This window comes from Drosophila persimilis, unplaced genomic scaffold, assembly GCF_003286085.1.
Source record: "Drosophila persimilis strain 14011-0111.01,24,50 unplaced genomic scaffold, DperRS2 tig00000520-arrow-pilon, whole genome shotgun sequence".
Lineage (NCBI taxonomy): Eukaryota > Metazoa > Arthropoda > Insecta > Diptera > Drosophilidae > Drosophila > Drosophila persimilis.
This window is the reverse complement of record NW_020825317.1, coordinates 2,675,013-2,686,378: the sequence shown is the minus strand read 5'-3', so window position 1 is coordinate 2,686,378 and position 11,366 is coordinate 2,675,013. Positions and strand designations below refer to the sequence as shown.

At 41.5% G+C, this 11,366-nt stretch overlaps 1 protein-coding gene across 1 annotated transcript; it reads right to left on the bottom strand.

Annotated features, from left to right (window-relative positions):
- Positions 1-9,745: 9,745 nt before the first annotated feature.
- On the bottom strand, positions 9,746-10,478 carry LOC6602593. Its single transcript, XM_002027581.2, has 3 exons — positions 10,245-10,478; positions 10,097-10,175; positions 9,746-10,041 (listed from the first exon to the last, which is right to left on the bottom strand). Exons 1-3 carry the CDS (start codon positions 10,407-10,409, stop codon positions 9,821-9,823), a joined length of 465 nt encoding a protein of 154 aa, XP_002027617.1. The 5' UTR covers positions 10,410-10,478; the 3' UTR covers positions 9,746-9,820.
- Between the last annotated feature and the right edge of the window lie 888 nt (positions 10,479-11,366).

The following is an 11,366-nucleotide window of genomic DNA, read 5'->3' as shown; positions in this document are numbered from 1 at the left end:
TATATACATAAGTACATACAGTGCACTATGGTCCAGAAGTCGTTTTTTTTGGCATAAAGTCTAGTTTTAAAGCTATAGCCTTGAAACTTTGCACAATTATTTTGAGTATTTTTATAAAATTTCGGTTTTTTTTTTGTTTTAGATTCGACCACGCCATCGACCCCCTTCCCCAGAGAACCTCATATTTGTTTAACACAGAGCTCGAAATTAAAGCTAGAGCTTTTAAATTTTGTACATATACTTGTATACTTGTACTTGTTCTTGTTTTTTTTTTTTGCATAAAGTCGGAAGTTTATATTACATAATTTATTACATTTTGTTGTTAAATCATTATATATAATATCTTATTTCAAATTATCTATATTTATATATAAACTATGGAAATTTATTACACACTAATTTTTTTCTTAAATGACCTCATCTTCTTCTTCTAGTTCTATGTCGTATATATTATAATCAGAATCAGAATCAGATTGCGAGTCATTTTCGTATTCACATGAATCTTTGCTTTCGGTAGACGGCAACTCCAGAAGGCTTAATACTTCTTTGGAAAGAGGCTTTTTCTGGTTTTTCCTTTCCCTCTGCTTTAAACAGACACTCGATAGTAATGGATCCGAGGAATCTATCGATCTATAAAATCTATCTCCACTGCAGTGGAGAGCATGCATGGATACATGTTTATTACTTTTTAGTTTAAACGCCTTTAAAATCTTAAAAAATGAATCAATGCTTGTGATCCTTGTACATACATATATATTCTTTAGTTAAAAGAGATCAGTTTCTGTAAGAGTTTTTATACCCGATAATCAAAATGAGTTTTGGGGTATATTAGATTTGTGGTAAAAGTGGATGTGTGTAACGTCCAGAAGGAATCGTTTCCGACCCCATAAAGTATATATATTCTTGATCAGCATCAATAGCCGAGTCGATTGAGCCATGTCTCTCTGTCCGTCTGTCCGTCCCTATTAGCGCCTAGATCTCAGAGACTATAAAAGCTAGAGCAACCAAATTTTGTATCCGCACTTCTAATATATCGGACCGAGACGAGTTTATTTCAAAATTTCGCCACACCCCCTTCCGCCGAAAATCTGGGGATATTCACAAATCTCAAAGAGTATTAACGCTAGAGTAACCAAATTTAGTATCCGCACTCCTGTTAGATCTCACTATAAAACGTATATCTCAAAATTTCGCCCCACCCTCTTCCGCTCCCACAAAGGACGAAAATCTGTTGCATTCACTATATTGAGGATACGAGAAAACTAAAAACGCAGAATCATACATAATAACCATATCTATCAGATTGCTGAAGCTGGGTCAGATCGGATAATTTTTATAGCCAAAAGGAACAAATCAATTTGCAGTAGCTACGCAGCGCCCGACGTCACGCTCAGACTGATTTTCTGTCTCTCTCGCACGCACTCTTTGTCGTGTCGTTTAATATTAGCGGCGCTGCCGGAGGAGAGCCATACTGACTTAGTATCGGGTATAACTGTAGAGTTGCGGTATCCGCAGCAACTCTCAACGTTCCCCCTCGTTTTTTTTTAGGTTTTGTACCAAAGACCTTAGATTTCATCATATTCTGAATACTTTTGGGCATACTCTCGACTAAATTTAGTATGTGCTAGCGAGGTATCATGCGCCGCTCTGCCCGCACGTGCGCCTAAAACTCATCAAATCCTCCAATTTTGGTGAATCTGCTTTGCCAATCCTTTTTGAGCAGAGCCCATCGATTTTCAATGCGATTTAGATCTGGGCTTTGAGCAGGCAACTGCACTAAGGGAACACTCTAATTATTGGATTATTATTATTATTATTATTATTATTAATATTTGGGTTACCGTCCTGCTGGAAAGTGATGTCCGATATGACTATCACATTTGATAAATATGAAGATAATATTCTTTCTTCATTATTCCGTCGATTTAACCAAAGGGACAACATTCCACGTAATGGAGCAGTGCTACAGTGTCAGCCTTCCTACTCCATGCTTTATTGTTTTCATGAACTAATGCTTTTTAGTTCTTTATTTGGGCGCTGCCGGTTGTATTCATTTCCATCAGACTGAAAACAGTTTACTTTGGTATCATCTGACCAAATTATCTTCGTCCAATCTTTCATGGAGCAGTTTTATTAGCTTAATTTATGACGCACAGCTACTTTTTGTAAGACAGGACAGGTTTTTTTCTGGCTGACTGCCGTTACCAGGCCGATCCTGTGCAAAGCTCTTCGCGACGGTCACTCAAGGAACAATAAAGCACAAACCTAACACACACAAACCCTCACCTACAAAATATAAAATATAATAGTATTACACGCAGCGATCAAACAAAATTACTAGCACTAAGACGTTCTAGTGTTGTGTTCTAACACACAAGACCTACACACCAACACTACATCAACCCTGACAAAATCCTAACGTGCCCTAACTGTCATTCAACAATGGATCTTTCCGTCAATCTTTCTTTCAAACCATATGCCCCATATCGAATCTTGCAAACCCAACCGCAGAAAACATTTTCAAAATATTTAAATTCCTGAAACTGACAAACTCATACCACCTCTCATGACCCAAAAATTCCCCAAAACTGTAATTACGTAAATATGTAAATAAATAACCTCAATATATACAGCTACCAAGTCGAAGGCCTTGGAAGCTGGCGGTTCAGTCATAAGTTGGTATTGTTTTCAGTTATGTCCAACTTTATAAAATAAAAAAAAACCCTGTCATGCATGCTCGCCACTGTATTTAATCTTAGGATTCATATAACCTGTACAATACATTTTATACGTAAATATTTCGCTCACCACTGGTCGAGGAAAACAGACAGAGACACAGACATAGTGAGTAAGCCCGTTGGCGGGGGGTAGCTAATGAAGTTTCATTTGTTCCTTTTGGCGCTAAGAAGAATCCGACCCAATCCAGATTACTTGTTTATTTGCTCCAAAATTGTGGATGCCACAGATTTTTTTCCGTGTCAAAATTTTGAAAAAAACATAAGTCAGTGTGACATCACAGGAGTCTGTATGTAAAATGTCGTTGCTCTAGCTCTTATAGTCTCTTAGCACTAGGCATTCATAGGGACATACAGTCGGACAGTCGGACAGTCGGACAGTCGGACATGGCTCTGTCAGCTCGGCTGACCAAGAATATATGTACATACATATGTATATATGCTGATCAAGAATATATGTATGTACTTTATGGGGTCGGAAACGCTGCCTTCTGGGTGTTACACACATCCACTTTCGTGGACAACCATCTCCATTGATTATGGTGGACGTTCATTAGTTAATTATATCACTGAAAATATCTGTATTCATATTTCATTTAATTATACACAAGCCTTCTGACTCTTTATGCATACACAGCCCCAGGCCGACTCTCGTCCTAGATTGAGACGGCACCATTTCCATTACAATCTCATCATTGGAGATTCTTTTAATAAATTCCAAAGTTTTCCATAACTTGTCACCTTCAAGGTGGAAACTTTTCTGAGAAGACTTTGGCAGAAGACTCAGACCCCAAGTCAGAGTCCCCGGCAAACTTGGCCCATAAGCATAAGTGTAATTAAATTCACGCCTACCCTTGGCTACCCCTACTTCTATCTCTGGGCTCAACTTTAGCACCTACAGCCGCCTCAGATTTTACTCTGTTGCCACTCCTGTCTTACTGCTGGCCCAGAGCTGCCTCACTCCTGCCCTAGAGGCTAGCTTCTTTTCCGCGTCGTTCTGTTGTCACTCTTCCATTGAACGTGTCTTCAAAGTGTGAGGGCTTTGATTTTCTTACGACGATAAAATCAAAGTAAAAGACAAAATATTTTTGGCGATTCACACAGAGGAGAGAAGAGGCTGAAGAGTCGGGTGTGGTTCAATATCGATATGGGTCTGGCAGTTGTTGGCTCTCCGGGGAATCAACGCTAATTCACTTGAGCGGGACCGACGCAATTAATTGCTGACATTTTGTCAATCACTATTCGACCTCTACACCTCACCGACATGTGTGACATTGATTTCGTCTCATATCCATTCCACTACGACTCTCTCCACGATATGTCTGGGCGAATATGCACATAAATTACAACCGAAATCGTAATCGGAATCAGGCTCTGGACTCTGGAGCTTCCTTTCAGCTGGTCGATTGCCCAATGATTCAATTAAATGGCCCCAGAACCTAAGCAGGCGCAAACAAACAGAAAACGTCTCAATTAACCGGCAGTAGGGGGGATCATTTGGGGCCACAGGACGTCACCTCGACCACACAAATGGGCCCCTAGTCTGGGTTTTACCTGAAGCAGGTCGAGGCTTTGGATTTGGAGGCTCCTACTCCTAAAGGGCTGGGAAGTCCTGTCTGGGGTATCCTTTTTGGGGGCGGACTTGCGAGTAGTTCATAGTTCCACGCCGCCCTTTGCCAAGTATCATTGCGGCCATCCTTATTGTTGAGCCCCAAACAAGCTGCACCCATGAGCTTCAACTTGTTCCCTCCTGACATTGACAGGCTGCACACTGCACAAACATACACTCATTGCCACACTCACTCATGGGGCATGGCGTAAAAGTTTCGGCAAAAGCCAGAATGAGAATCAGCATCAAAACACCACACTTTTTGAAAATTCTCTGAGGACATGTCAAGACCATTTGACAAATGCAGTCGATTAAATGGGAAAATAGAGAAGAAGGTAATTGTAATTAATTTGGCAGGAAAATATCGCACAAAGTGGGAATCTGTTCAATATAAATACTTGTATTGTGGGAGTAACCCGAGCAGCGCAAGAATAAACACGAGCTTTAAATTCCAATTGAATGTCATTGATTCGTGGCAACGTTGTTGCCCAATGTCGCGATGTAAGAACAAATAACGAAAACACAGTAGCAGCCAGCGGGGTAGAGGAAAGATACAATCAATACCTTCCATGTGTCGGGGGAAACAAACGATTGGAACGTGAAAAGAGTGGGAAGGCAGCGTTTCCTTTTGAACAACAGATATATATAGATGTAGGTATCTACTTATTTAGAAATAGGGGACACAAAATATAGTATTGCATCACTTAAGAACGGCTGGGTCGGTTGTGCTCAAACGCCCAGAAGGAAGCGTTTCCGACCCCACAGTCTTTCGTCATTTCGGTGATTCTGGCAACAATTCGGAGGATGTTGCATGCTCTGGAATTGCTGGCACATTGTTGGAAGCGGCCCAACTGCACATTCCGCTTTGAACCTGCGGATAAATCTACTCACGGTTTCGGCATGTCAAGAAGTTGAAGTAGAGTTGGAGAACGACCAATCGGCTACTGAATTCACCTGACAACTGCTGGCGCTTTGCAATGGCCATATTCTTGTAGATGTTTCGACTGGGTTGATATCGCTCCCGTCATATGTTTGCTCACCGGCATTGCACAAAATTATACAAACCTTGATTGGGTTATTATTATTAAATCGCTGGAGAGCTGCATTCATAAAAATCCGACCGACGAGGATGAAGGATGATCAACTATCCGATGGAATTTTTGAACTCGCTTGATCTGCCAGGAGCTCCGCCGCATAATTTACTTCTTCAACGGTACGCGGTTATCCGTCAAGAAACAATGTGAAACAATGTGATCCAAGGGCAAATTCAAGGGAGAGGTAGTCCTTATCCCACGATGCGATGAAAATCAATAAATCTTAAGGACAATCGTTGGAAGTCTATGGGATTAATCTATAATTTTTGCCTGTTTTACGGATGGCCAGCAGTACGTTGCCTGTTTGCGTGTTGGAAATTTTGTTTATCAAATTGTACCATTGTTTATCATAGCGCTCTCAACTTATTTCGGTTCCATTCCATTAAATGAAATCGAATTTTGAACTATCTGTATTTTTGTATTCTAATATGAACGCGTTACCGACGCGTTAACCGAACCGAAAGCGAACATGCAGAAAAGATAGCTGTTAGACTAATATATGTTACGATGAAAATTATCACTAAACTTACTAGGAAAGCTAAGCATGCATTCAAAATACAAATACGAATACCACTACAATTACTAATTACTAGAAAGGTGTGTAAGGATTAGTAATTTAATTAGAGGAAGAGAATTAGTGGTGGATATAATATGGTAGAGGCAATTATATCCGAGCATAAGACCTTAAACGGTTCATGCAAGGAATAATTCGATCTGCAGAGTGGAAGGAACAACGGTATAAAATTTCTAGTGAGTCTAATAGGAATCGTGAAGTTTATGCGGCCCAACAGATCAGGGCTGTCTATGTCACCCCTGATCAAGTTGTGCACAAAAATCACACCAAGCGTTTTTCTACGATTAACTAAGGCGTCGTCAAATCTCTTTGACCATCTCTTTATAAACCCAAGCACGCCCAAGGCCCTATTTACCATGGTAGAAATGTGTCCAGAAAACTTGGGGTCTAACATAACACTCAGATCATCCACCAGGGTGATCCTCTCAAGATAACCACCAAATAGGGTATAGGGAGCCAACAAAGGGCTAGAACGATGAAATGTCATAACTTTGCATTTCGAGGCATTAAGGTGTAACAAGTTTGCACAACACCATGACTGAAAGCTATTGAGATCGGATTGCAAGCGAGAATGAAATGAAATGTCCTTATACTGGACACAGAGTTTAACATCATCCGCATACATAAGTACTCGAGAGTATATTAATACCGAAGGCAAGTCATCAATAAAGAGTGTGAAGAGTAAGGGGCCTAGATGGCTGCCCTGTGGTACTCCCGAAGAAACCTTTACTGGTAAAGAGAGGGAGTTTTTGAAGAGGACTCTTTGATACCTGGAACAAAGATAGCTAGAAATCCATCAGGAGGTTGGGTGGAAACCCTAAAAGGTCAAGTTTATGTGCTAAAATGGAATGGTTTACAGAGTCGAATGCTCTACTAAAGTCGGTGTAAATAACATCCGTCTGTAAGTTACCTTGAAAGCCTTTAATATTGAAACAGGTAAACTCATGCATTTTTTGCATGCGCCGCAGCCAGACAATGGCCAGTTAATATTCCCACTAACAATCTGCAGTCCTTCCGTAGGATCAGTAGGTAGAGGCTGAGTTTCTCATTGCGGTCCTTGCAAATGATTTTCGAGGTTTTGCAGATTGTGGTACTTCTCCACCCAATTTCGGTTTGTGATCTGGCCTGCTTTTCTAGATCGCTTTGCAGCGTTCTAAGGGAGACAGGCACGTTCTCGGTTCTCGTATTCGCCAGCCCGACGCCTTCCTTAGCTAGTACGTCCGCCGTCTCGTTGCCTTCGATTCCCTGGTGGCTGGGAACCCAGTAGATCCACACTGACTTTGTCGTGCTTAGGGTATCTAGTGCCTCCCTGCTCGCCAAGACACTTCTGGAACTGACCGCGGACGACTGCATGGATCTTATCGCCGCTTGGCTGTCGACCAATAGGTTGACAGCATCGTGTGCTCGTTCAGTGTGAAGAACGACCTCTGCTGCTTTCTTGATGGCAAAAACCTCCTTAAAACCTCTCATTACGTATTTCCTTCTTGTAGCTCCTAAGTAGGTGTTTGTATTCCTCATAGACGATGGATTCGTTCGCTTGCTTGGCGATCTTAAAGAATTCCCAGAGGTTGTTTCTTTGAAGAGAGAGATCCCGGTTCCACCAGACCAGCTTGGACCTCTTCTTCGTCCTCGAGGGATTGCACGATGTGTGGCTTCCAGCTTTGAAGTAACTGTCTTTTTAAACTTTTCCCAGTTTGCATTCCGGGGGTTTCTATAGACTGGAATCTTCGAAAAGTGTTTGAATTCGCACTTCAACTGAATGTACTTACGATCTGAGGAGGAGGGTCTTTCAAGGACCCTCCAGCTAGATATCATAGTACTGTTTTCCGGTTCAAGTGTTAGGTCTAGCACGTTGGATGAGGTCGGACCTACGAAGGTGTGCTCCTCCCCGACGTTTGCTATGTATAGATTAGTTGTTTAATCTTAGTTAGTTAACTTAACCTTACCTAACCTTACTTGATCAATATTTGCCGACGTATTACAAAATCATAGCGAAGATGGGTGTGCGGACGTTCTACACTTACTGTTTACGAAGCTGTAAAACGGTTGGGTCCTGTGAAAAACTTATCCTGCATCGAAATACGTAGTTCATATAGCGTTGAGCATTACGAACTGAAAAGTTTGACCGAGCCAGTACATAGCGAGAGTGAGCAGTAGGATAACCAACTTCTTGAAATGTTGTATAAGGTCTTGATTTTAAGTTTTTTAAACTGGATTACTCTTTGGTAAACAAAGGGAGTTTTCCAGATCTAATCGGCCAAGAAAGCGGGACACAAGAACCAAAAAATGTGCCAAGAGCATTATAAAAAATTTGTGTGCCTTTTATGACATCAGTGCGCAAGTACAAAGCGGACTAATCAAAATCTTTAATGATCCAATACAGTTGGTCCTATATCTAGCGACACTTCGAAAGTAGGATGGTAGACGTCTTCAGGTATAGTGAGCGGAAGCGCTCGGGTATAAATTGCTCATATATTGAAATATCCGAAGAATGTGGAATATACGAGCAAGTAATGAATATAGCAAAAGCGGGAAGAAAAAGTTTTACACACAGGAATTCCAGTTCCTATTGAACTTGGACTGTGAAAGGTTCCGACGTGAAGTTAGAGTCCACTGCAATCAGAACCCCTCCTGCACGTCGAGACGAACAGTCTTTTCTAAAAGTTGTGTTGCCCCTAACGTTCTGATATACTACTAAAAGAGAAGCTCGTTTTTTTTGGAAGGGTTAAAGCAGGGCGGGATAATGAGGAATATGAGGAGGAGGATGGCACACTGGAATGATTTGTAAGAGCTATGGGGGGCCTATTCTTCTTCTTAGCCTTGAACTCCTTTACCACCAAATGCTCTGCGCCAAATTTGGCAGAGCAAATGGTGTTAAAATTAGTTGGGGGAGACACTTGTTTTGAATGAAGCTATTTCCCTGGCATAAGAGAAATTAAACTTCTCCACCTTTAAACCGACGGCTTTTATTTTGCTTTGTATAAAAGCAGTTACATCATTAGATGTGAGGTCAGGGGCCAGCTGTGAGACAAAAACTGGTCATTTTGGTGGGATCCCCACTAGTGAGTTATTCACCAGAGGCCTAGTACCTCTGGTGGCAATATCCGGAGGTCCGGAGCGTCTATTAACTGGTGGGATCGGAATAGATTTTGAACCAAATTGGTTGCTCTGGCTCTTATAGGTTCTGAGATCCTTGAACTCATATTTTGCAATTGGCAAAACCGACCATGAAACCTGTGTCAGAGAGAGACAGAGCGAGGAAGAATGAAACTGTTTTCTTGATTCTGGCTATACAAATTATACGATCTGGTTTAAGTTTTGCATTCTAGAAGATATAGTTATCCTCTACGATTCGGCGTAATTTCTGTTTTCTCGTAGTAGGCGGGGCAAAGTTTTGAAATAGACTTATAACATTGACATATCAGAGAAGTCCGGATATAAAATGTCGATGCTCTAGCTCTTATACTCTTCGAGCACTAGGCGCTAATAGGGACGGGTATCCCAATACTCATTTCGAGTATCGGGTATAAAAATGCGGAGCGCAAAACGAAAACGCGTCTGGTCACTACGAAAGAGAACGAACGTCTTTTTTTAACTCTGCAGTTTATCTGATGGCGTTATATTGCGCCGAGACAGCGTTCAAAATACGTATGCACATGTTCTAGTTTTAAGTAAATTCTTCATCTATGAGCACACGCAATGTTCTTTCGCCAAACATGACGCTGTTTTAGAGGATATTTCCAAGTGTATACTTTATTTAATTTTTTGTTTAAGTAAGAGATAGATGAAAAGAACGAAATCTGCTCCGTTACATATCCTGCTCACGGATATGCTTGCGGCCCTTCCATTCTTGATAGGGACCCAGGGTTGCCTTGTTGGGGACAACGACTACCACGGGCAGCATATTTTTGCACTTATCCAACACTGATTTAAGCCGCTTGTGCGTTGGAAAGTCGAGGATGATGATCCCGAGGTTGTGCATCCTGTACAGTTGTTCAAAGAAGCTCTCGATCTCCTCTTGGGGCATGTCTAAGAAGAGGAGGATTAGTGGGGGCAATAGAATCGGGAGACAATGACTTCTCACCACTTTCCACCATCAGGTAACTGTTTTGATTGTCCCGACGGAATCCGATGCCAGCGAGCAGGAACCCCAAGGTCACCTCCTGTCAGAGAGGAAGAGAAAGCAGGAATTGGTGCCTACGACCGGCATGGATGTAGGATGTAGGGCCTACGGTATCTGCAATGATCCCAACGGTAAGAACGTTCGGATCCTCAGGCGGCGGCGCGGTTGGCCCCAGATCTAACAAACTGTCTTTGTCCGATAGGTCATCCGGGGACTCCAAATCCTTCATATGGCTCTTTCCCCTATAACTCTGGGGTCGTCCTTTGGCTGACATCTCTCTCCCTTTTTCTCCCCCTATCCCCAGAGAAATTCCAAACACTCAGAGCTAACGTCTCCGTTTTGATTTAGGAATCAAGGCCAAGGAGTTGAATCAGAACTGATGAGTTTTTAAGCATCTCCCTCATTCTGCTTTTCGGGGAACTGTTTTATTTTTATAACTTTTTAATGAGTTTTCAATAAGACCGTAGATTGTGTTCCATTCCCCAAAAGTACATAGCATTAAGTCATAAGCTGACAGTCTTTGTTTTAGCCTCAATCCCAGTCCCTTCCCCTGTCCTCTGTTCTCTGTTTCAGCCCACACACATTGTTCAGCTCCATTCGGGTGACAAAATTAGTTTTTTATTCCGCATTTAATTTTAATTATTCAGCCGAGTCCTGGTCCTTGGCTTGAGGCGGGTCTTTGACTCTGCCACCCAGGGAAAATGGAAGACCGAAATGAAAATTCAATTATGACATGAGTTTACATATTTTGGTTTACTGTGAAAGAGTGTGTGTGTTGGAGAGCGGGCTTTCGGGGAAAGCGGGCTTTTTAAGAAATTTATTAACTTCGACTTAAAGATATTTCGGGCTCGTTCCTGCTTTTTTCCTTCGGTTTTTTCCTCTCTCTCTGAAGGTTTGCGTAAATGCTTTCCCAAGAACAGACACTTTCTATATTCTAAAGCAGAATTAAGAAGAATTAAGCATAAAATTTACTTTATATTGTCTTACAAATCAATACCAAACCAATACTACCATCGAAATCAAATTCAGAAGACTTAATACAGTTATCTTGGATGCAACTAAATGCACAACAAGGAAATTCCATTGGCCTGGTCTGCCAAAAGGCGGAATATAATCTTTCTTATTAAGCAAATTCCTTGGATGAAGATATCTCATATTAGTCCAATTAATGGAAGAGAATTTCATTTATGATCGAATTCCATTAAAACGGATTACAGTTGAGAAGGTATCA

Bases quoted from the DNA above. Each gene is read 5' to 3' on its own strand.
- LOC6602593 (XM_002027581.2), bottom strand. From the start codon at position 10,409: ATGTCAGCCAAAGGACGACCCCAGAGTTATAGGGGAAAGAGCCATATG. The intron at 10,176-10,244 runs GTAGGCCCTACA...CCTCTCTGACAG, and splicing joins TTGGGATCATTGCAGATACC to GAGGTGACCTTGGGGTTCCT. The intron at 10,042-10,096 runs GTGAGAAGTCAT...TCCTCTTCTTAG, and splicing joins TTACCTGATGGTGGAAAGTG to ACATGCCCCAAGAGGAGATC.